Below are 25,938 nucleotides of genomic sequence, written 5' to 3' on the forward strand. Positions count from 1 at the left end.
CCCATTTTTAATAGTATTAGTTGATTCTTGGGAGTCTAACTTCTTGAGTTCTTTGTATGTATTAAATATTACCCTTTGCCTTACAGAAGCTGTGATGGTTTGCATATGCTTGGCCCAGGGAGTGGCACTATTAGAAGGTATGGCCTTGTTGGAAGAAGTATGTCATTGTGGGCATGGGCTTGGAGACCCTCCTCCTAGCTGCCTGAGGATGCTCAGTCTATTCGTGGCTTCCTTTGGATGAAGATGTAGAACTCAGCTCCTCCTGCACCATGCCTGCCTAGATGTTGCGATGCTGTGATGCTGCCATGCTCCAACCTTGATGATAATGGAATGAACCTCTGAACCTGTAAGCCAGCCCCAATTAAGGATTATCCTTTATAAAACTTACATTGGTCATGGTGTCTGTTCACAGCAATAAAACACTAAGACAGAAGCTTTGCAATTTTATAAAGTCCCATTTGTTGATTCTTGATCTTAGAGCATAAGTCATTGGTGTTCTGTTCAGGAAAATTTCCCCAGTGCCTATACATTCCAGGCTCTTCCTCACATTCTCTTCTATTAGTTTCATTGTATCTGATTTTATGTGGAGGTCTTTGATTCTCTTGAACTTGAGCTTTGTACAAGGCTATAAGAATGGTTTGGTTTGCATTCTTCTACATGCTGACCACCAGTTGAACCAACACCATTCGTTGAAAATGCTGTATTTTTTCCATTGGATGGTTTTAGCTCCTTTGTCAAAGATCAAGTGACCATAGGTGTGTGGGTTCATTTCTGTGTCTTCAATTCTATTCCATTGATCTATCGGCCTGTCTCTGTACCAATACCATGCAGTTTTCATCACCATTGCTCTGTATTACAGCTTGAGATCAGGCATGGTGATTCCGACAGAGTATTTTTTTATTGTTGAGAATAGTTTTCACTATCATTGGTTTTTTTTTTGTTATTCCAAATGAATTTGCAAATTGCTTTCTAACTCTATGAAGAAATTAGTTGGAATTTTGGTGGGGATTGCATTGAATCTGTAGATTGCTTTTGGCAAGATGGCCATCTTTAATATATTAATCCTGCCAATCCATGAGCATAGGAGATCTTTCCATCTTTTTTTTTATTGTAGAGGTTTTATTTTTACCTATGTCAGCATCACCGTTACATAAATAGAATAAGCAATAATACGTCCATTAGTGAAAGTCACAGAATGTCTAATTTCGTATTGTTTTGACCACTTTTTTTTGATTTATGCTATTTATTTATTTTTTTTGAATTTAGAGAATACTTTATTAGTTTTTGTAATCAAACCCACGTAGATAAGACCTTACATATTTAATACAGTGTGTTACCCCTGTACAAATGGAAAAAACTTAAGTTCAACATTTCTAGACCAATATGGCTGTTAATTTCTGTACAGTGCCAACTCAACACAGTAAACGGGGATACTTTTTTCCAAAGTTGACAGCACAGCTAAAGTTTCAAAAAATTCAAATTATATATCTGTATATATATATTTATATTTATATAAAAAGACCAATAATAGCAGTGTGTTATGCATCAACAGCAGCAACAGCTTTTCCAGGTTCTGCAGTCATCTGAACAAAACTGTAGAGACATCCAGCACACTCCATTAAAAAAAAAAAAGTAAAAAAAACAAAACCCGAGAAAACAGCACAGTTCTGTTACTCTTGTGGTACCTGGCACCATTTTTTTTTTTTTTAAATTAGCTTCTCAATCATCATCTGGAAAGAAAACATTCTGAGCAACATCATTAAAAACAGCTCTGATAAAGCACGGTCACTACTACGTATCATAAAGCAGGTACAAGCTATTTTACATCCACAGAGGTATGATACAGTACTGTCCTACATCTATAATACTAGAGGATACAATTTAAAAGGCATTATTTGAGACTTGATTCTACTTTTCCAGCAGAGGGCCCAAAGGATGGTGTGACACAGCTTTGTAAAGAAACATACTCTAGACAGGATTTCCTTTCACTAGTGGCACAGTTCTAAGGATTCATTCTCTCCATGAATGTCAGCTAAAACCGTTATTAAAAAAATGAAATATCCCTAAAACAAAACCGTATAACCACCGGATTCACATGAAGATGACCTAGTGGAGACAAGCTGGACCTCACCTTACCAACAAGCTATCAAATCTGTTATGTTTAAACAGTGAGACCTCCAAGGAAGGAGATGCCAAGTAGTGCTTCAAAGCTTCGGACCACAGTCAAACACAGCATCCTTTTCAACAGAAGCAGAAGCTCATCTGAATATGCTCAAGGATGCTGACATCAACATTTAATCATCTCCTCACTCATCCAGGAAGAAGGGGAGATCAGTTACTACTGTACTTTATTGTGTTCAACCAAATCACCATGTTACAAAAATAGCAAGCTGCCATAATAAAAAATAAGGCTTCTCTATCCAGCACCAGATAGCATCATTTTACTTTCAAGCCTAGAAATTGCACACTTGTATATAAACCAACCGAAGATGAGGATTGAGAGTTCATCTTGGTGGATTTTTCCTTTGATGAATATGAAGTGTCCTTCCTTATCTTTTTTGATGACTTTTAATTGAAAATTGATTTTATTTGATATTAGAATGGCTACTCCAGCTTGCTTCTTCTGACCATTTGCTTGGAAAGTTGTTTTCCAGCCTTTCACTCTGAGGTAATGTCTGTCTTTGTCTCTGAGGTGTGTTTCCTGTAGGCAGCAGAATGCAGGGTCCTCATTGCGTATCCAGTTTGTTAATCTATGTCTTTTTATTGGGGAGTTGAGGCCATTGATGTTGAGAGATATTAAGGAATAGTGATTATTGCTTCCTGTTATATTCATATTTGGATGTGAGGTTATGTTTGTGTGCTTTTCTTCTCTTTGTTTTGTTGCCAAGATGATTAGTTTCTTGCTTCTTCTAGGGTATAGCTTGCCTCCTTATGTTGGGCTTTACCCTTTATTATCCTTTGTAGTGCTGGATTTGTAGAAAGTTATTGTGTAAATTTGGTTTTGTCATGGAATATCTTGGTTTCTCCATCTATGTTAATTGAGAGTTTTGCAGGATACAGTAACCTGGGCTGGCATTTGTGTTCTCTTAGGGTCTGTATGACATCAGTCCAGGATCTTCTGGCCTTCATAGTTTCTGGCGAAAAGTCTGGTGTGATTCTGATAGGTCTGCCTTTATATATTACTTGACCTTTTTCCCTTACTGCTTTTAATATTCTTTCTTTATTTTGTGCGTTTGGTGTTTTGACTATTATGTGACGGGAGGTGTTTCTTTTCTGGTCCAATCTATTTGGAGTTCTGTAGGCTTCTTGTATGCCTATGGGTATCTCTTTTTTTAGGTTAGGGAAGTTTTCTTCTATGATTTTGTTGAAGATATTTACTAGTCCTTTGAACTGGGAGTCTTCACTCTCTTCTATACCTATTATCCTTAGGTTTGGTCTTCTCATTGAGTCCTGGATTTCCTGTATGTTTTGGACCAGTAGCTTTTTCTGCTTTACATTATCTTTGACAGTTGAGTCAATGATTTCTATGGAATCTTCTGCTCCCGAGATTCTCTCTTCCATCTCTTGTATTCTGTTGGTGAAGCTTGTATCTACAGCTCCTTGTCTTTTCTTTTGATTTTCTATGCCCAGGGTTGTTTCCATGTGTTCTTTCTTGATTGCTTCTATTTCCATTTTTAATTCCTTCAACTGTTTGATTGTGTTTTCCTGGAATTCTTTCAGGGATTTTTGTGTCTCCTCTCTATGGGTTTCTACTTGTTTATTTATGTTTTCCTGGAATTCTTTCAGGCATTTTTGCAATTCCTCTCTGTAGGCTTCTACTTGTTCTCTAAGGGCGTTCTCCACGTCTTTCTTGAAGTCCTCCAGCATCATGATCAAATACGATTTTGAAACTAGATCTTGCTTTTCTGGTGTGTTTGGATATTCCATGTTTATTTAGGTGGGAGAATTGGGCTCCGATGATGCCAGGTAGTCTTGGTTTCTGTTGCTTGGGTTCCTGCGCTTGCCTCTCGCCATCAGATTATCTCTAGTGTTACTTTGTTCTGCTATTTCTGACCGTGGCTAGACTGTCCTATAAGCCTGTGTGTCAGGAGTGCTGTAGACCTGTTTTCCTGTTTTCTTTCAGCCAGTTATGGGGACAGAGTGTTCTGCTTTCGGGCGTGTAGTTTTTCCTCTCTACAGGTCTTCAGCTGTTCCTGTGGGCCTGTGTCTTGAGTTCACCAGGCAGGTTTCTTGCAGGGGAAAAGTTGGTCCTACCTGTGGTTCCAAGGCTCAAGTTTGCTCGTGGGGTACTGCCTAAGTCCTCTCCGTGGCGGCAGCAACCGGGAAGATCTGCGCCGCTCTTTCCGGGAGCCTCGTGCACCAGGGTTCCAGATGGCGTTTGGTGTTTTCCTCTGGCATCTGGATGTGCGCAGAGTGCAGTCTCTTCTGGTTTCCCAGGCGTGTCTGCCTCTCTGAAGGTTTAGCTCTCCCTCCCACGGGATTTGGGTGCAGAGAACTGTTTATCCGGTCTGTTTCCTTCAGGTTCCGGCGGTGTCTCAGGCACAGGGATCCTGCCGCTCCTGGGCCCTCCCCTACGGGAACCCGGAGGCCTTATACAGTTGCCTCTTGGGCCAGGGATGTGGGCAGGGGTGGGCAGTGTTGGTGGTCTCCTCTGCTCTGCAGCCTCAGGAGTGCCCACCTGATCAGGCAGTGAGGTCTCTCACGGGGTTTGGGAGCAGAGAGCTGCTGCGGGCCGGGATCCGCGGGTGTGGGACTTCCAGTAAACACAGGAAGTGCCCGGTCCTAGAGGAATTTTGCCTCTGTGTGTCCTGAGTTCACCAGGCAGGTTTCTTGCAGGGGAAAAGTTGGTCCTACCTGCGGTTCCAAGGCTCAAGTTTGCTCGTGGGGTACTGCCTAAGTCCTCTCCGCTGTGGCAGCAACCGGGAAGATCTGCGCCGCTCTTTCCGGGAGCCTCCGTGCACCAGGGTTCCAGATGGCGTTTGGTGTTTTCCTCTGGCGTCTGGATGTGTGCAGAGTGCAGTCTCTTCTGGTTTCCCAGGCTTGTCCGCCTCTCTGAAGGTTTAGCTCTCCCTCCCACGGGATTTGGGTGCAGAGAACTGTTTATCCGGTCTGTTTCCTTCAGGTTCCGGCGGTGTCTCCCTTTCCATCTTTTGAGACCTTCTTCAATTCCTTTCTTCAGAAACTTGAAGTTCTTGTCATACAGATCTTTCACTTGATTAGTTAGAGTTATACTGAGGTATTTTAATATTATTTGTGGCTATTGTGAAGGTTGTTCTTTCTATAATGTCTTTCTCAGTCCATTTATCCTTTGAGTATAGAAAGGCTACTGATTTGTTTGAGTGAATCTTATATTCAGCCACTTTGCTCAAGTTGTTTATCAGCTGTAGGAGTTCTCTGGTGAAAGTTTTGGAGTCACTTAAGTATACTATCATATCATCTGCAAATAGTGATATTTTGACTTCTACCTTTCAGATTTGTATTTCTTTGATTGCCTTTTTTGTTATTGTTGTTGTTGAATTGCTCTGGCTAGGACTTCAAGCACTATATTGAATAGGTAGGGAGGGAGTGGGCAGCCTTGTCTAGTCCCTGATTTTAAAGGGATTGCTTCAAGTTTCTCTCCATTTAGTTTAATGTTGGATACTGGTTTGCTGTATACTGCTTTTACTATATTTAGTTATGGGCCTTGAATTCCTGATCTTTCCAGGACTTTTATCATAAAGGGGTATTGAATTTTGTCAAATGCATCTAATGAAATGATCATTTTTTTCCTTTGAGTTTTTTTATATAGCAAATTTTTGGATATTGGATTTTTGATGGATTTTTGCATATTGAACCATCCTTGCATCCTTGGGATGAAGCCTACCTACACTCTCCTGAACTCAATTAAGTTGCCACATGAACGAACACATTGATCAAATTGATAAGATATAATTTGCTCATCTAGATAACACAAAATGATGTACACACCTATCTCTTAAGAATAGACATAACAACCTTGTAATTATGCACAAAGAAGAATCTTAACATCTGCAGCTATGTTCTCTCCGCTGCTTTTTTTCTTAGTTCTGGCCTCCTTTGCCTCTCTAAAACTTTTTCTCCCAGCTATCCTTCCTTCTTGTCCAATGACAGGCCTCATTCTATTCTGTATCTGCCTTCACCTGCATAATGACATCAACCTATACTTAATCCTGCCTAATTAAAAAAAAACTTTTCTCCAATATAAGCTAAGCACAACTATTATTATTTTGTAATTTAAAAGTATAAAATATACTACTAACACTAAGTCCAACATTTTCTTAGTTTAACAACACATTTAACCACCTATTCCAAGTTTTAAAAGGCTTATAATTTGTTATATCTTGTCTAGCTTATAAACTATCTGATAACTATCTAATTAAATATGTATTCTCAAAGTTAAACAGCCTGACTATAATCAGTCTTCAACCCTGTCAGAAATCTGAGAATCACCAATATGTCTGTAAATATAGAAAGCCTAATATGGCTTCTAGAACTGAGACAGGTTATAGAGACAATATTACTTGTACAGTCCCCTGTCAGCAACACATGAGAGAAAGGCTTCAGCCTTCTGGCCTAGGATCATCTGACAGACTTTTGAAACACAGAATTTTGAAGGGCAGATCACTCTGGCTTGGTAGTAATTATCAGTCAATTATTCTGTAATGTGTCCTTTTCTGAACAGTATTTAGTCTGTAGATGAATTGAGGCAATCTTTGTTAGTGGCTGTCTAGTCACAATACATCACATCACCTGGAGATGGAGATGTTCAGTTTCTTTTTTGAATCCACCAAAGGTGAGTTGTTAGGAGCAGATATGTCTCAACAAAAGATAAATAACATTAAATGTCAGATTTTGTGGATTTCTTAAATTTTTGAAACCCATCTAACTACGTAGGTAATCTAGAATGTCATCTGTTATCTTAATAAATTAATTTGAAAGCACTCTAACAATAAACTTTGAACCATGAATTTTCTATCTGGCCCTTAACTCACATGTTTAATCATCTCAGATTAATTTTTTAGTAGGAATAAAGGACTGGGTATAAAGCCTTGTATACTTAAATGTATTATATAGGCAAAATGCCTATACGCAAGAGTAACAATATTAATTTTAAATTGATAAGAAAATCAAAGAAAATCTAAACTTATATCAAATAAATTCTGTACCAAATTTAAAAGACTATAACTTTAGCTTAGTAACAAATATAAGAATTTCTATCAAATGAGATTATGGCTGTGCAATCAATTCTAACTGATTCCTTCCTAATGAGTTATGACCATTTCAATATTCTCTAGAAAGACAACCTTAGAATAACCACTTTAAGCCTCCCAAATTTTAAGAAATCGGGGTGACAACCCCTCAATAACTTCTCAAAGTTGTAAGTAGACGTTGGAATATCTTTGGGGGGCTAGGGGGTAGGGAAAATGGAACAAATCTTTTAGCCTGATGTGTATCTTGACTTGACCCCGCTGAAAGTCCTTGAGATCAGGAATCCAAGCAGGTACATTCTGCAATATATAATTCTCAAAACAAGAGTTTAGAGTTGAGATATTTTTGTTTGATTCTCTTGAATTTAGTTTTTCAGAAGGTCTACTTTTATCAAATCTAATTGGTGTAACTCTGGAAGGTTTCCAAAGCCTAATCACCCTTTTTAAAGACACAAAGACAAAACCTTTCTCCCAAAATACCATGTTCTTTAGTCTGTAACCAGAAAAGATTGCATTTTGCACTTTTTCCCAGAGAAATAATATAATAAGACTCAAAATCATACCCATTATGAAAATTAAAACAATTTTTTTAAAAAGAAGCAAGCTAAACAATTCTGTATAACCCTATTTAGGCTTTTTAATCTGTTGTGCCAGGAAATTAACCCAAAATTCCCATGGAGCCCACATTGAGAGAATATGAGCTTCCTGTTGTGGTAAATATCGAAATTAACCACAAACACTTGCTAACCAGCATCATTGAGCCATATGATATTAGCAGGTTAATTAATAAAAAAATTTAATCACTTTTTATTAATATCAATACCAATAAGTAAGCAACTTGTCAAACTAAGATTTTAGCCCAAAATCAATTTATCTGAAAAGCTCTCTACCTGGAGCATCAGACTTTTATTTACTAAGAAGTTCTATAATATATGTCTGTATTCACTTTGCCTGGTGTACAGACTTCTATTTTATAATAACTTTATAACTGGCAATTATCACTCTCTACTTGGAGTCAGTGACTAACTTTCCAAGTTCTGAACCCCAGGTGAAAATCCCATGTGATTTGGATAAACTCTGTACTCACTCCTTCTAACTATAAAAACAAATTTATGTCATTATGCAGGTGACATAAATTTGTCAGGATATAATGAGGCCTGTCATTGGAGAAGAAGGAAGGATGGCCAGGAGAAAAGTTTTAGAGAGGCAGAGGAGGCCAGAGCTAAGAAAAAAAGCAGCGGAGAGAACATGGCTGCAGATGTTAAGATTCTTCTTTGTGCATAGTTACAGGTTGTTATGACTATTTTTAAGAGATAGGTGGGTACAGGATTTCGTGTTATCTAGATGGGCAAATTATATCTTATTAATTCGATCAATGTGATCTTTCATGTGGCAACTTAGTTGAGTTCAAGAGAGTGTATGGTGGCAGGACTCACTGGGCCTGCCATGGACTTGGGATGTGTATGCCTAGCATGGTGGAAACCAGTCAAGAGAGCTGTGAGTGAGGGCGGGACAGTCTGACAGGGTACTGCATTGGAATGGCTCTTGGACAGCTGGTCAGAAAGTATTGGGCACAGTGTGGAGATGCTGAAATAAATTAGCATTAGTTTCAATGGCCCACTGGAGCCAGAACCAGTGAGAGTGTGACTGCGCCAGGGAACCAGTCATGCCCTTTTTTATTATTTACCACGACAATTCTCCACTAAACTCATCTGGTCCTAGGTTTTTTTTGGTTGGGAGACTTAATGACTGCTTCTATTTCTTCTATTCTATGGGACTGTTTAGATAGTTCATCTGATCCCAATTTAATTTTGGTACCTGTTATCTGTATAGAAAATTGTCCATTTCACCCAGATTTTCTAGTTTTGTTGAGTACATGCCTTTGTAGTAGGATCTGATGATTTTTGAATTTCCTTAGTTTCTGTTGTTATGTCTCCCTTTTCAGTTCTGATTTTTGTTATTTGGATACTGTCTCTGTGCCCACTGGTTAGTCTGGCTAAGGGTCTAACTATCTTGTTGATTTTCTCACAGAACCAGTTCCTGGTTTTGCTGATTCTTTGTATGGTTATTTTTGTTTCTAATTGGTTGGTTTCAGCTCTGAGTTTGATTATTTTCTGCCAACTACTCCTTTTGGGTGAATTTGCTTCTTTTTTTCTAGAGCTTTCATGTGTGTTATCAAGCTGTTACAGTATGCTCTCTTCAATTTCTTTTTGGAGGCACTCAGAGCTATGAGGTTTCGTTTTAGCAGTGCTTTCATTGTGTCCCATGAGTTTGGGTATGCTGTGCATCCTTTTTCTATTAAATTCTAAAAAGTCTTTAATTTCTTTATTTCTTCCTTAACCATGTTATCATTGAGTAGAGCATTGTTGAACTTCCATGTGTATGTGAGCTTTCTGATGTTTTTGTTGTTATTGAAGACCAGCCATAGTCCATGGTCTGATAGGATGCATGGGATTATATCTATCTTCTTGTATCTGTTGAGGCCTGTTTTGTGACCAATTATATGGCCGGTTTTGGAAATTTCTATATATCTGTTAAATACATTTAGTTCATACATTCTGTTAGTTTCACTGTGTCTCCATTTAGTTTCTGTTTCCATGATCTGTCCATTGTTGAGAGTGGGATGTTGAAGTTTACCACTATTATTTTGTGTGGTGCAATGTACACTTTGAGCTCTAGTAAAGTTTCTTTTTTTTTTTTTATTAACTTGAGTATTTCTTGTTTACATTTCGAATGTCATTCCCTTTCCCTCTAGTAAAGTTTCTTTTATGAATGTAGGTGTCCTTGCCTTTGGAGCATAGATATTCAGAATTGACAGTTCATTTTGGTAAATTTTTTCCTTTGACAAATATGAAGTGTCCTTACTTATTTTTTTTTGACAACTTTTGGTTGAAAGTCGATTTTATTTGATATTAGAATGGGCTACTCCAGCTTGTTTCTTGGGACCATTTTCTTGGAAAAAATTTTCCCAACTTTTACTCTGAGGTGTGTTTCCTGTATGCAGCAAAATGCTGGGTCCTCTTTACATATCCAGTCTGCTAGTCTATGCCTTTATATTGGGGAATTGAGTCCATTGATTTTGAGAGATATTAGGGACCAATGATTGTTGTCTCCTATTATTTGTGTTGTTAGAAGTGAAATTATGTTTTTGTGGTTATGTTCTTTTGGGTTAGTTAAAATTAGATTACTTTCTTGCTTTTTCTAGGGTATAACTTCCCTCCTTGTATTGGAGTTTTCCATCTATTTTCCTCTGTAGGGCTGGACTTGTGGAAATAAATTGTGTAAATTTGGTTTTGTCATGGAAAACCATCAGTTTGCCATCAGTTTCTCCATCTATGTTAAGAGTTTTGCTGGATATAGTAGCCTGGGCTGGCATTTGTGTTCTCTTATGGTCTGTATGACATCTGTCTAGGATCTTCTGGCTTGTCTCTGGTGAGAAGTCTGGTATAATTCTGATAGGTCTGCCTTTATATGTTATTTGACCTTTTCCCCCTCAGTGCTTTTAATATTCTTTCTTTGTTCTGTGCATTTGGTGTATCTTTTCAGGTCCAATCTATTTGGAGTTCTGTAGGCTTTTTCTATGTTTATGGGCATCTCTTTCTTTAGGTTAGGGAAATTTTCTTCTATAATTTTGTTGAAGATATTTACTGACCCTTTAAGTTGGGAGTCTTCATCTCTCTTTTATACCTATTTTCCTTAGGTTTGATCTTCTCATTGTATCCTGGATTTCCTGGATATTTTGGGTTAGGAGCCTTTTGTGTTTTACATTATCTTTGATGGTTGTATCAATGTTTTCTATAGTATCTTCTGTCCCTGAGATTCTCTCTTCTATCTCTTCTGTATTCTGTTGGTGAAGCTTGCATCTATGGCTCCTGATCTCTTTTCTAGGCTTTCTATCTCCAGGGTTGTCTCCCTTTGTGCTTTCTTTATTGTTTCTATTTCTATTTTAAGGTCCTGGATGGTTTGTTCAATTCCTTCACCTGTTTGGTTGTGTCCTCCTCTAATTCTTTAATGGATTTTGCATTTCCTCTTTAAGGTTTCTACCTGTTTACCTGTGTTGTCCTGTATTTTTTAAGGAAGTTATTTATGTTTTTTAAAGTTCTCTATCATGAGATGTGATTTTAAATCAGAATCTTTCTTTTCCGGTGTGTTGGGATATCTAGTATTTGCTGTTGGGGGAGAACTGGGTTCTGATGATGCCAAGTAGTCTTTCTGTTGCTTAGGTTCTTGCCTCTCACCAACTGATTATCTCTGATGTTAGTTGGTCTTGCTGTCTCTGACTGGATCTTGTTCTTTCTTTGGGCCTGTGAGCCTGTGATCTTAGGAGTGAGACTTCTGGAAGACCAGCTTCTCAGGGCAGATTTGGGTCTGGAGTGCTGTGGGACAGCCTTAGCTCTGGGCAGAAATAGAGACTAGAAGGTTCCTGTCTTAGACTGCCCTGTGTTTTTTTGACAGGTCTCTCCTTGGGCAGTCAGTGGAAAGTAGAGTCCTACCTGTGGGCTTAGGGGGAAGAGTGCTCCTGGAAGACCAGCTCTCTTTTAGCAGGTTTTGGATCCAAATATACTTTTTATAGAGAATAAAATAAACTCTTGATGTTCAATGATATTTTTAAAATATATTTTTAAACATCTAGGAGGAATGCTAAGTCAGATGGGATAGCAGGAAAGTGGATTGGTGGTTTAGAATTTCTGACCTGTGGTCTTAAAAGGGTTAAATGAGATACTGCCTTTATTTGTTTTCTGGTCTTCCTCTCCTTTGCCCTTTCCTCCCTTCCTCCCTCCCTCCCTCCCTCTTTGCATCCCTCCCTTTCTTCTTTTTTCCTTCCTTCCTTTTTTCCTTCCTTCCTTTGCCCAAGACTATTCGTATGTGAGATAACTCTCCTCACAACATTAGCCTCTTATTTGGTTCAGTGTGCAAACATTTCTTTTTCCACCATCTCTGTTATATAACCTCTAGGGAGGACATGTGAAAAGGTTCAGAAAAGTACTAAGAAACCCACAATCTGTGTCTTAGGGGATAAAAAGCCGCTCAAGAGGAGCTAAGAAATGATCAGTTGGAAATGTAGAGCAGCTACACCACCTATAATAACCAAGTGTCAGGACCTGAGTTTGATTTCCAGCACCCGTATAAAAATCTGGGTACACTGGCACCTGTCTATAATCTCAGCTCTATGGAGCTCTTAGGATCTCTGATCATCCCTGGGGCTTGCCAGACAGTCATCATAGCAAAATCAGTGAGCACCAGATATAGTGAGAAACCCTGTATCAAAAAATAAGACAGAGAACAAGTGAAAAGACCACCCAACATCAACATCTAGAACACACACACACACACACACACACACACACACACACACACACACCAGCTTGTATCTCACAACCTGATTTTTTTTATAGACTTCCTTGAAAAATGCTTCTGGTGAACTAAATAGTTTTTGCAGGGAAACTTAACAGCAAAAGCAAGAAGGCTGGTTGACAGGCTGTGTGTCTAGGTGAATGTGGTAGAAAAAGGGAGAGGAACTAAAAAAAATAGAGGAAGAAGAGGAGAGACATAAGGGGGGCAAAGAAGAAAGTATACTTTTGTCACTTATAATGAACTTAATGAGCTGTGAACATTTCCTCTCAGAAACCAATTCAGGTTTTCCACACATATTTCTGTTTTTCAAACAGATAAATTATCTTTTGTCATATCATACTAGCCTACTCTAAGGGCCCTTAATGACACTGAGTCATTTTCTTTTCCGAGAGAAACAATTTTAAATAGAAATTACTTCCTGAAGACACATCAGAGGGCGAGTTGTATTTAAGCTTCTTAGTCATGTGCACAATCTTTTTTCTAAGCCAAATTGGTCCTCTGCCCGTGAGCTACATAGAGTCTTGTAGCCTCTCCCAGGAGTTTCTGAGAGGCCCTGCAGAGTGACACTTCCCTTCCCAGCAGTATTTTTATTCTCCTGTCCACCCAGGCCTGGCATAAGTACAGAGAACAGGACTATAATCAGAGTTCTCACTGGGCTGACCAGGGCAGCCATTGCATCTGTAATTAAGCTGTATTTGCTTCTGTATCTTTTGCTCCGCTACTATTTGGAGTAAGGTTAGATACCTACTAGTAGCAAAATGAAAAGCAGGGAAAGCTGCCACATAAATGCTCTTCTTCTTTGAGATGCACACTGTGGGTATTTTTGACAGTGTGGCATGGTGTCAAGGTTGGATTTGAGGCACCCTATACACTATAGTGAAAAAGATAGAGCATGCACTGCTTGGTACATGTGGACAGCAGATGGCAGTAGGCAGCAAACTACCCATCCAAACCTGAAAAATTCTCCAAGGCAGAAACCAAATTCTTATTTTGCTTTTGTTTTCTATTCCTTCTAGAAAGTGGAGAACATCCTCCCAATACTCTCAGCTGTAGTCCCAAGGACAGCTTCAGAAGAGTTGACCCATCAATACTGACTCATGCCTTGTTGTTAAAGAGGAATGCTTACTTTGCATTAGTGAAGTGAATAGATGGATTTATACTCCAGCCTTCTTACCTAGGAACACCACAAGCCATTTAACCTTTCAAATCTTCAGTTACCACAGTTGTAAGTGAAGATGACATCTGCAACCCCACTTCACAGAACTGTGTGGCTTCAACACCAACAATGGACCTAGATCCTAACATCTGAGAAATTAATTGATCAATACCAAGTATTATTCTAACCAGCAAGTCTTTTTGCATTATGGGGTCTTTTTTAAAGTTCATGCCTCAATAAGAACAATTTTCCATGTGGGGGTCATATTCTAGTCTAGCCCCATGGGAAGTCATATAGGACCTCTGAAGATTCTGTCTCTCCTTTCTCCCCTTGATGGGCAGCTACTCCTTGCCTTTCAGCTGATTCTTTTATTATTCTAATGTGCTAGCATTGTGAACTCTCAGAAGGCAGAGTGGTGGTTTAGCACACAGACAATTATCACTGGGCTAAAATGTCCTTTCTCAGTTATCTGAATGGAAAAAGGCAAATCAGCAGCAGGGAGGGATGTGGTTTAAACTTGCTGTCTGCAGCCCAAAGACATGGCAAGGAGCACAAAGCAACCTTCCCAGCCTTTCTGAGCATTAGAACCTTCATGAAGTATCTAAAATATATGGATGCCTGGAACCCACCCAGACAGTCCTCTCAGTTGGTGTGGAGTTGGACATGGGTGATGGTAGGTGGTCGGGCACCAAGGCTAAATATCATTGCCTCCCAAGCCCAGCTAGAGTATTCTCCAGGTGACAGTAATAATGTTTCTTTAGCTGAGGTTGAAAACTCCACCCCAGTATATTAGAAAACCCAAGGCCTAGTGAGTCAAGGCCTTGCACTTTTTTTTAATCCAACAAGCAAGCACTGAAAGTGGTCAGTAAGGATTCCTGTTGACAGCGCTGAGCTAGATAAACTCTATCAACTCTGTGGATCAGAATGGACTCCAGATAGGCATCTGTGGACCACAGCAGAGGAACTCCACATTTACTGGGCTGGGAATGGCTCAGTGGGCAGGAGTACCCAAGCTCTGATTCCTGGTACCTACATGGGCATGGAGGCACACATTTGTAATCCCAACATGGGGAGATGGAGACAGGAGGACCCCAGGGCTCACTGATTAGCTAGTCTAGCTAATTGATGACTTTCAGGTTCAGTGAAGAACCCTGTCCCCAAAAATTAGGCGGAAGGTCATAGAACCTGAAGGAATTGAGTGTTCAACTAGAAGCTGCACTCCCATTAACTGGCATTCACAGAGCTGGAAGATGCTCTTCATGCTATTGGAGGAGTAAAAGACGCATCAATATCACCCAGCTGTAAACCCTGTGAACTGCTTGCAAGACATTCTGATTCAATAGTGGCACAAAATGATGGGAGGACCCAAACACATCTGGATTGTTTCTAAGGTTCATTACATGGGATGGCACACATACTTGACCCTACTAAAGTGGCTACAAACCTGAGACTGGATAGGTCAGGGGCCTAGGGGAACGTACTGGTTAATTCTGCTAAAGGAACATAGCAGTAAAATGACTCCTAATGACATATTGCTATACCTATAGAGTAGTAATATGACAGAGCGGCCTCTTCCTGTGGTGGGTGGCAATTAACTGGGCAATGTCCAGAAAGTGAGACAGTTTAGAGTACTCAGTCCCAAATCAGATGCTTTCATCAAACCCCTCCCTTTGAGGCCAGGAATCAATGTGTAAAGGAAGGCAGAAAGATTGTAGGAGCCAGAGGTGGTGGCTGATTTGAAGAAAACAGCAGTTTCTAGACATAAGAGGTCTGATGCAAATATGTGCATAGTCATAAAGACTGTGTGAGCATGCACAGAACCTGCATAGTGACAAAGCAGACAAAATCCCAGCACTGAGAGGAGGAAGTGAACACAACGTCCGACCCCTAGCTAGGAAGCTATTTACAAGCAATACCTGCTGGGAAAGGTAAAATCATTTTCTCCAATGGAGTATCATGAGTTTATTAACTACACACTTCAGGGCAGGCCCAATGCCCAGGAGTTCTTGGCTGACATAAAACAGACATCATTTTGGGGGTCAGGGAGTGATTTTTTTTATTTTTTTTCTGTCTTACTATTTTGTTGTTTGTTTTGATTTTCAGTTTGCTTTGATTTGGAGGAGAAAAAGTGGGAAAGTGAATGTGAAGTCTTGTGGGTAGGAAGATGAGTAAGATTTGAAAAGAGCTGGGAGAGAAAAACATCAAAATATATAAATATCAAAATAAGTATATACATTTAAGTAATAATAAAAATTAAAACAAGAAGAGTACTAAATGAAGATCTGGCATTGACCACTGGCCTGCATACATGTACAAACACACACACACATGTATATACACGCATACAACACATGTCTGAATGTGTCCACAACATAGGTTATATGATCTGCCAAATCATACATCAAACAAAGGAAATTTAGGCAGTTCAAAGCTTCTCCTAAAAGGTATATTTCCTATCTCTGTCAATGCACCCAGGATGAGGAAGCAAAGGTTATATAAGAGAGGATGTGGTGGTTTGATAGGAATGGCTCCCATAGACTCATGTGTTTGAATGTTTGGCCACAGGGAGGGCTATCCCCTTGTTGGAGGAAGTTGACTGTGATAGGGTGACTGCTGTCTCCTGGGAACCTGATCTTACTAAGGATACAATTCCAAGGACTGTTTAGGCATGAATGAAAAAAAGCAAACAGAAGTGGTGTGTGTGTGTGTGTGTGAGAGAGAGGGGGGGGGGTGTTTCACTTAGAAGGAATAGGAAGGGTTAATAGGGCTCTGAATACTATTAAAAAAAAGCAGATCACTTGAGTCTAGAGCCAGGTCCTGGAGGCTCCTGACACAGACAGGTTTTCTGATGTCTCAAAGGTAGTGCTGAGGACAAAATTGAGAACCTGGAGGAAATATATAACAGGAAGGAAGATCAGCACCCCCAGTGTATTAGTTAGGGTTCTCTAGAGTCACCAACTCTACAATAGTCAGCTGTGATTAGAAGTACAAGAATCTAGTGGTTGCTCAGTCTCACAAGGCTAGTGGTTTCAGCTGGTCTTCTGTAGATGTAGATTCCAACAGATGTGCTGGCAAGTTCAAATTTTCCTTCTTCCAATGTCCTTATGAAGGTATGTCCCAGATTAAAGGTAAGGTATGTACCACCATGCCTGAATCTGGGACTTATTTTGTCCCAGGCTGACCTTGAACTCAGAGATCTCCTTGCCTTTTCTTCCAGCCACAAGATCTGGATCACAGGTGATCCCTCCAATTCTGGATTGTAGTTCATTCCAGATATAGTCAGGTTGACAACCAGGAGTAGTCATTATACCCAGGGACTGCTGAGCACAGACAACCCAAAGAAAAGACTGACTTCATGAATTTTGGGATCCATATGAGAGTGTGGGGTTCCTCAAATAATTAAGAAATACAAGGTAGCCAGCCAATAATTTGTGCCTGTAATCCGGCACTAAATAAGGAGGATGAAGTAAGATGATCACTAAGAGTTCAATGCTAGCCTGGGCTACAATGTCAGGGCGTGGAGGTGGGAAGGGGTGTGTGGATGGATGAGGGAACACCCTCATAGAAGAAGGGGGAGGGGGACCAGAGAAGGGGATAACATTTGAAATGTAAATAAAAAGTATCCAATAAAAAAGAATGAAAAAATAAAGTTGGATGCAACATGTGGTGTTATACTTGGCATGAGATTAGGGCCCTAAGTGTGCAATTATCTTGATGTTCACAAGCCAGTGTGCTTCTGTCTCCTTGTTCATAAGATGATAGAGTTGCTCCTATTAACGTCCAACCTCTCTCTCTTCTTAAAAACTCTGGAATTCATATCCCCTGAAACATGGTAGCTTTGAAAAACACATCTAAGAAAGGTTTAGGATTTTGGGTTCATGTGTCCAGTGGGATTTGGCGCAGTAATACCTTGAATAAAACATTTCATTTCCCCCCCCCCTTTTTCTTAGGACAATGACTTGATATGGAACCCTGTTTGGCCTCAAAATCACAAGCTTCTCCCTCCATCTCCCAAGTGATGGGATTACAGATGTACAACACAACTAGCTAAATAGAACACTTCTGTGGTGAAATGTATGATTATTTACATTATGAGGACAGTAAATAGCTTTGTGCCAGTTCACAACAGGTTTTGTTTCGAAACGCATCATAAAAGCAATCTTTCAGTTCTGGTTTGTTTAGTTTTCAAAACTTAAAATCAAAGATCTTGGATAAATTCAGTTGCAGATTTATATAATCATATAACACCGCTGCTAAAGAAAAGTTGTCGGCTGTCCAAGTAGTAAAAAGTCTGTTCATTCTCAAAAAGCATGGAAGTTATTGGTGTAACTGAAGGACTATAGTTCTCTTGACTGTGGATAGTGTCCCTCAGGGTGTGAGGCACATCTTTTTTCACTATGTTGTGGGGAGGGCAGAGTCCTAAGAACCTGTCCTGGCCTTGATGATTTTTGTTGATGTGTGACCTGGCAAGCTGATGCATACTCAATTCAAAGTAGAGTTACTGCTTTTACTGGAAGTCAATTAGCTCAAAGCTGACTAGAAAAACATAAGAGGATTTATTAGCAATATCTCTTATATGATGTGCTATAATTTTCATAAATGTATTATTTACCTTAGTTCATTTGAAAAGTCTTTCTTCATTTCTGACAACTGTAGACCTTAGAAATTGCTAGATTCCTTTCATAGACCTAGAGTCTACAAGAGGGGCAACAGAAGTCTTCACACATTGCACACTAGTAGGAGCTAGGGAATAGAGTTTATAAATGCTAATAAATGGTAATGTCTTAATGTTAAAATGAGATTTAGTCATTTTTGTGTGTGCACACACATGCACATACATAAATGCATATGCAGAATGGAAATGAGGGACTTACAGAAATCAGTGTTTTCTTTCTAGCATGTGAGTTCCAGGGATTTAACTCAGGTTATCAGGGTTGGCATCAAGTACTTTTATGGTTGAGCCATCTCACTGTTCCTGATTAATATTTTCAAAATTGAGACACAAAGTAGCAAGTAAGTTGTTATAGAATTAGAATATGATCATGAAAATGCTCTTGCTGAATGTTTAGGAAGTCTTTTTAATAAAATGAAAAATAAAACCAAACACCCACAAAAGAATCACAAAACTTAGTTTCCATGGAAATGAAGTCAACAGTCATTGTTACCCAACAGCAAAAAGATGGGGAAAATTCATCCATATCAAAAGTCCTTCTAAAGATAAACTCACTCATGTAGTTTTATATCCACTTTGAGACCAAGGCAATCCTGACACTGCTTTGCCTGAATCTGCTCCTCTCAAATATGCTTTTCTTCCATTTTTGAAGCAAGGAGTAGGCAGAGCAGAAGGTTAAGATCTCTCTGAGGGTGGAAGGGTAAGGATCTGCTGTCCCCTCTGTGTCCTGTCTGTTCTGCTCCTCCACGCCCTCCTTCAATCCTTGCTTACCCCCACTCTTTGTAAATGCTCACAGGGTGGGGGTCTGGAGTTGTTTGGTTGAAGAATTTTGCTTTTTTTTTTTAATGCGGCTCTTAGAAAAACTAACTTGCTTCTACATATTTGTATATTTTTCTGAATAAAGTTGATCAGAACCGCATGACATTGTAGAGAATTTAAGAACCTTGACCTTGTCCTAATTGATGTAGTAAAGTGGAAACCAAATTCTACAGCTTTCTAAGAAGCCTGGTGTTATGTATCCACAGCTCCCATACGACAGAACCAGCGCAATCTCCAGAAAAGCTGTGCTGCACTTTTTATAGTAAATACCAGAAGGAAGGAGATAGCCTGTGGTGTGAGATGAGTCATATAGTGAATGGCAGAAGGAAGGAGGTAGCCTGTGGTACAAGATGAATCACAACATCCAGCTCATTGCTCAGCTGCTGAATTTAAAAATAAAGTTTGATTGGAAACAACAATGCTTAGGAAGATAGCCTGAGGACATGTTTTCTCCTCTCTGCTCTTTGATATCTACCCCAGCCATCCCAGTTCTGCACATGGCGACAGGTTTGTTTTCAGAGGTAGGACATCGTCATATTTATTGACTTCCTTGTCCAGAAAATCTTTATTTCATCACTGAAAATAATCCCATATTGTGGGAAACCATTCAGCTTCTTCGCTGTAATGTTATTGTCTACCTTTGCTACAGGACCACTGTAGCTTTATGCCAAGCAAGAGAAAAGATATCTACTCATAGTCAACATACTTTGAAGCTTGTACTTAATATTTTTATGTAAACCCTTAAAGTCTTCGTAGAATAACGCAAATAGGTAGAACATAAAACTCATATATTTAATTCTTAAAAAAAAAAACCCTTTCATTTGTACAAGTGATATGCGTCATGCATCTTCGTGTACTCTGTATGCCTAATATCCACAGAAACCAGAAGGGGGCACAAGATCCCTGGAACTGGAATTACAGACACTTGTGAGGCACCCTGTGGGTGATGTGAACTGTATCCAGATCTTCTGCAAGAACAGTGAATGCTCCTAATAGCTGAGCTGTCTCTCCAGTTCTTATATTTACTTCTCTTAAACAAAAATACAAAACTTGATATGTAACCTTCTTAGAACACATGGTAAGTACTAATGCATGTTACCTTTATATCCTTGCTCCGTCTCCCTGAGATCAATTTTGGTTATTGGTTTGAAATCAGTGTCCCATAAGCGTATGCAACCGTCTCGCCCACCGGTAGCAAAGCCCTCTTCACAGGCATACAGGCTGAAGATTCCAGCCTGTCAATGATACGGTAGAATTCAATCCTGTAGTCACAAATGCCATTGTTGCTGAATCTCCATAATTGAAAATAACAGAGCAAAAATAATTAAAACAGATGCTGTTTTCTGTTGAAATATGACAGCAGATCAACATACTTCATCGCAGTAATTACCGCCACCACCAGGAAGCAAAACAATTCCAATACATCTAATTTGATAAGATTGCTATCACCATTGCCCAAAATGTTATTTATGCATGCCTTGGTTAAAGTAGACAGAGAATCACATTTCTGTATGACAAGTGAGCCTTCTAAACAAAGACATTGCAAAGGCATCACACTTAAGTTCTAAACTAATGGAGCAGAGACACAGACTAAGATCACGGCGCCACACTGTTTAGAAGTACAGAGGTGCCTGAGACAGATCTCAACCTCTCAGGATGGTGTTACTTCTGACAAACCGAAAACCACCAATCACATTGTGTCAGCATTGTATGCTATGGCATGACTCCTTTTCATATATACAACACGTGGACTCTTATTCTACTTGACTTTTTCAAAGCTGTTATGTGACGTTAGGCTGACAGAGATTCAGTGTAGAGAGAAATTGATCACCGAGGCAGCTCATTTAGTGAATGAAGACAAATTCTGACCTCTTAATTATTTTAAGATTCATTTGGCAATGAAGCCGAGATAAATGGTTCTCACCGTAGATGACAAGGAAGACTCTAAAGTATCTAAACTATTTCACTGAATTGTCTAAGGTTTTCTTCATGTGAAGAGTAATGAAATCTGGGGATGCAGCTCAATGACAGAGGTCAGTCTGGTGTGTGAGGCTCTGGGTTCAGTCTGTGGCACTAAAAGAAGTAATGACGAATGAATTTGAAGGCATTAAGTGAACCATTCTTTATCCTACCTCTATTGTGCCATGCTGATGCTGGGAAATGCACCCAAGTCTTCTGTGAGCAGTAAGTATCTTAGCCACTGAGCCATCTCTTTAGCCCTTATATTTAACTCTCTTAAACTAAAATGCAAAATTTAACAGCCCAGCTCAGTGAAGTAGGCCATGAAGTTAATAAGATCCCAAGATATTAGCAAGCAGACAGTAATTTAAGAATCGAAGTGTTCATATGCAAATTACTACTAAAGAGTAACACTAATCAGCCGATTAAAATTTAAGGTGGAGGCTGGATTCAGTATGATATTTTTCCCCAGGTAACAAAAGTAACGAGAAATCTTCATGAGTGGTTTTATGTATGTGAATGTGTGTGTGTGTGTGTGTGTGTGTGTGTGTGTGTGTGTGTGTGTGTGTGTACAACTGTTTGGTGAAGTCTAACTAAAAAAGTAAAGGGCAGAAACATGGAGATGTGTGGCCTTAACCCATCCATCCCACATTACATCACCCCACATTACATCATCTCTCATTACATTATCCCTCATTACGTCATCCCACAGCCCTATATGGCAATACTCACACTATGTGCTCCTTGAATAGTGCGGACTAGGGTGAGCCCTTTCCAGACATAAATGTCGCCATTTAAAGCACCAGAGTATGTGATGTCTTCTTTGGCACATGCAAGGCAAAGGATAGTCTGAAGATCTCCTGTTTTGCCAAATATACCTCTTTTTGCAGTCAGGGAATTTCCACATAGTGTCCAAAACTAGAAAGTAGTAAAATAAATATATGCTGAAATAGAGTGCTCTATATTCATTCCATGATTGGTACTTTCAGTAATTTTACAGAATATACTTTATCTGAACTAAAAATAAATAAATAATTTCTCTGTATCAGTGGAGAACCATGAAAAACCCTGCATTCCTCTAGGAGCATAAGAAAAACAATGATATCTTTTAACTTTAAAAGATCCAAAATTTCAAAACATGAATGTTTAATGGCATTATAAATGACTCCAGAGAGGAACTGGTCTTTTGTCAAATGAATATATAGACTGTAGAGAAGCTCAGAAATAAAGATAGTATAAAAAGAAAGCCATGTCTGCAGCACATGCCTATAATCTCAGCACCTGGGAGGCAGAGAAGGGAGAAACATAGCACATTGGAGGCTATCCTGGTCTACATAGCAACTTCCAGTCTATCCAGAACTACTTAATAAGGCCCTATATAGAAAATGTGAGGTGCATAGGTAGCAATGCATATCCTAGTAAGAGCACCAGTGGAAGGGGAAGCCCTGGGTCCTGCTAAGACTGAACCCCCAGTGAACTAGACTGGTGGGGGGAGGGCGGCAATGGGGGGAGGGTTGGGAGGGGAACACCCATAAGGAAGGGGAGGGGGGAGGGGGATGTTTGCCCGGATACCGGGAAAGGGAATAACACTTGAAATGTATATAAGAAATACTCAAGTTAATAAAAAAAAATATAGAAATAAAAAAAAAGAAAATGTGAGGTGATGTGAGAAAATAATTGCTTTTTAACCAAAGTATTACATTTTTTTAAACTATAGAATTGCTCACATATGTTTTTAAATACAAGTGATACTTCACAGTGGTACACAATCACCCAGGCTTCTCCATTTTGTTTGCACAGATCTTGTGGAAAGTGGCAAGCCTAAAGCTTGGACTATTTGTAGATGATAGCAGAGACACTACCATAGTTATATGCAGTATTTTTCCTTGATGCAGTTTCTAATATAGGAACTTGTGTTACTCTGATGCCACTACCTAGCCCTCACAGTCTCCAGATGCCTTCTAAATCTGTTGTTTAATCTCACAACACTCTTGGACACAGGTTAGACCACATTCTGCTATTGTTTCATATGCAAATAAGGAAAAGCAGACAGAAATACTTTTCTAAAGATACGGATTCCATAAGGTTTATACACAAGAAACCAGAGACACCTGGGTCACTGCTTTGAGAACCACAACTAAGAAAGAGGGTGTTCAAAGCAACAAATAAGGCTTTTGTGACAACATATTCAGATTATACTCAAGAGGAAGGGCGAGTGAGCAGTTACAGGAACCAAGTTACAGTACATGAAATGAACAGAAATAGCATTTGGATCATAGTGGGCAAGAATTACATCTCATCCAGGAGGGCAAGATTAGATGACTCTAAGGGCCAAGAATGTGTGGAAGAAATAATCAGTGACGATCCTAATATTTTGTGCCTGCAGGAGAAGAAAGATGGTGGTCCTCTCAGGGTATGGTGGTGGGAAAGGACTCAGGCAGAAGTACTGCTCTGCATGCCCATGGCAGAGATGAGAGCATGCATTCAACTATTTGAAATAGCCTCAGATGAGTAGTGTGACTTGTTTCTTTGGGTGGTATTTTTGCCAAAAGGTATTGAATTAAGTATAAAAGAAATGAAGAAATTGGAAGAAAGCTAATTAGGTGTAAGATTTGAGAAACACTAATATCTTAAATGTGAACTTTTTAGACACAGATGATCACTAGCTGTACAACCAGAGCAAAGAGCTTGTGCCCATGGTGACACCTCCCACTGCGTTTTCTTGTGTCTGGAGACTGGATAGAGAATAACTATTTTGCCTTTTGATTTAAGATATGTACCTTTGGCCTGAGCTAAATATTCTACATGACAACCACCAAAAATATAGATCATTACCCTGACACTGTGTGAAAGGCTTTTCTATCAAAAACCATACAATCAGATGGTTCTAGATACCTACATACAGAATTTTAAGCCATCAAATGATTCTCTTAAAAGGCATTTATAAATGAATGCCAGGAAAAGAGAATTTCAGGGGGGCAATACTTGAGATATTTTCTCTTCTTGAGAACCATCTCATCTAGCAATCAGCAGTATTTTGGACTAACCATGCACCATTAAATGATAAAACAATTTCCATCGTCAGATTGCAATGCACATCTGGTTAGAACAGGCAAGTACTTAGGGTTTATCTGGCCTTAGAGAGTCTCCCAGGTCCTTGCATTCTGAGATTGCAGATGAGAGATTGCAGAAGGCTCAACATTATCCACAACATTACATCTCACCCAGGAGAGCAAGATTAGATGACTCTAAGGGGCAAGAATGTATGGAAGAAAAAAAATCAATGACAATCCGAATATTTCATGCCTGCAGTAGAGGAAAGATGAAACTTATAAAACTAGGCAAAATTTTACCCTGGCTCCAGAAATTTCACATCAAGGGTTTTCTGGAAATGCAGCCTTTTGCTCTCTACTTCTAATTTAGTCATTCTTCATTAATTCTGATTTAAGCAGAATCAAAAGTAAAAATAACTTATAAGAACCAATTTCAGCTGAAGAGATGGCTCAGAAGGTAAAAACATGTTATGCTCATGTAGAGGACATGGATTTGGTTCCCTGCACCCACACACACCCAGAGGGTCACAACCATATGTCACTACAGTTCTAGGGGACTCAGGCTCTGTAGGTACCTGTACTCACATACAAACACACACAAATACATGTAATTAAAATTTTAGAAAAACTTTAAAAATTTGTTTATTCTTGATTTATTTTTAAGACTGAACCCCCAGTGAACGTGATTGTTGGGGAGAGGGCGGCAATGGGGGGAGGATGGGGAGGGGAACACCCATAAAGAAGGAGAGGGGGAGGGGTTAGGGGGATGTTGGCCCGGAAACTGGCAAAGGGAATAACATTCAAAATGTAAATAAGAAATACTCAAGTTAATAAAAAAATAAAATAAATAAATAAATGAATGAATGAATGAATAAATAAATAAATAAATAAATAAATAAATAAATAAATAAATAAATAAAAGAAGAATAAGTAAGGGGTAGCTGTGGACATGTGCAGCTTCTTCCACTGAAGTACAGATGTGTGCCTTGCTTAGGGGAAAATGCTTAAATCAACTGGACAAGTTTGACATGGCAAGAAGCCCTTAGTGTTTGCAAACATAGGTCTAGGGTTTTTTTTATCTGTCTCTGCTCTTAGAACTGATTAAAAGTTGAAGTAAAATAAGCATGGCTAGAAACAGAGGAGTCTGGAGAAAAACTATAATTAACCAGCTCATCTAGTTAGAGTGTAGTAAATGTGGTTTTGGGAGAAAGTTGAGCCATAAGATAGACCATGAAAGGTAACTTCTCAACAGGTGATCTACACAGGATGCCAGAGGCTATATGTAAATCTTATGTCTGCCATTTTTGGCCATTTTAGGAAACAGAGAAAGAAGTGAACATTACTGTGGCCATACTGGTTTCACCATTCAGTGGTGAATTCTGGAAGTAGGAGCCTCCATAACTTGGGGGCAAGAACAAGAAAGAAAGCCTTGAGGAGATTATATACACACACACTAGAACATGAACATATACAAGAAAAAAAGTAAGCAGTGCTCATTATCTTGGAATAACTTATAAAGCATAAAAGAGAAAAGGTTGACGTTGCCCATTAATTCTACCCAGAGACAACAATTAAATGTTTAGTGATATTTCCTAAACAAATAAATATTTTAAAAATTTAGGGGACAATAGTGAAGAGAGAGCATGAGGCAGTACATCTCTTCAGAGTTGGTGATGAATGGTTAATGGGTTGTAATCC

At 39.2% G+C, this 25,938-nt stretch overlaps 1 protein-coding gene across 10 annotated transcripts in view; it reads right to left on the reverse strand.

Moving 5' to 3' along the window:
- Positions 1 to 25,938, reverse strand: part of Eml6 (EMAP like 6) — a 354,900-nt gene that overhangs the window by 189,443 nt on the left and 139,519 nt on the right. For all 10 annotated transcript variants that reach the window (XR_010057763.1, XR_010057765.1, XR_010057762.1 and 7 more), the window contains 2 exons: positions 21,920 to 22,105; positions 20,328 to 20,463 (listed from right to left, as the gene is read on the reverse strand). Coding sequence is in view for 5 of the 10 variants with exons in the window: in XM_063273849.1 (XP_063129919.1) it covers positions 20,328 to 20,463; positions 21,920 to 22,105 (322 nt within the window). In the remaining 5 variants the exon portion in view is untranslated. The remainder of the gene's footprint in view (positions 1 to 20,327; positions 20,464 to 21,919; positions 22,106 to 25,938) is intronic.

Source organism: Rattus norvegicus, chromosome 14 (assembly GCF_036323735.1).
Source record: "Rattus norvegicus strain BN/NHsdMcwi chromosome 14, GRCr8, whole genome shotgun sequence".
NCBI lineage: Eukaryota > Metazoa > Chordata > Mammalia > Rodentia > Muridae > Rattus > Rattus norvegicus.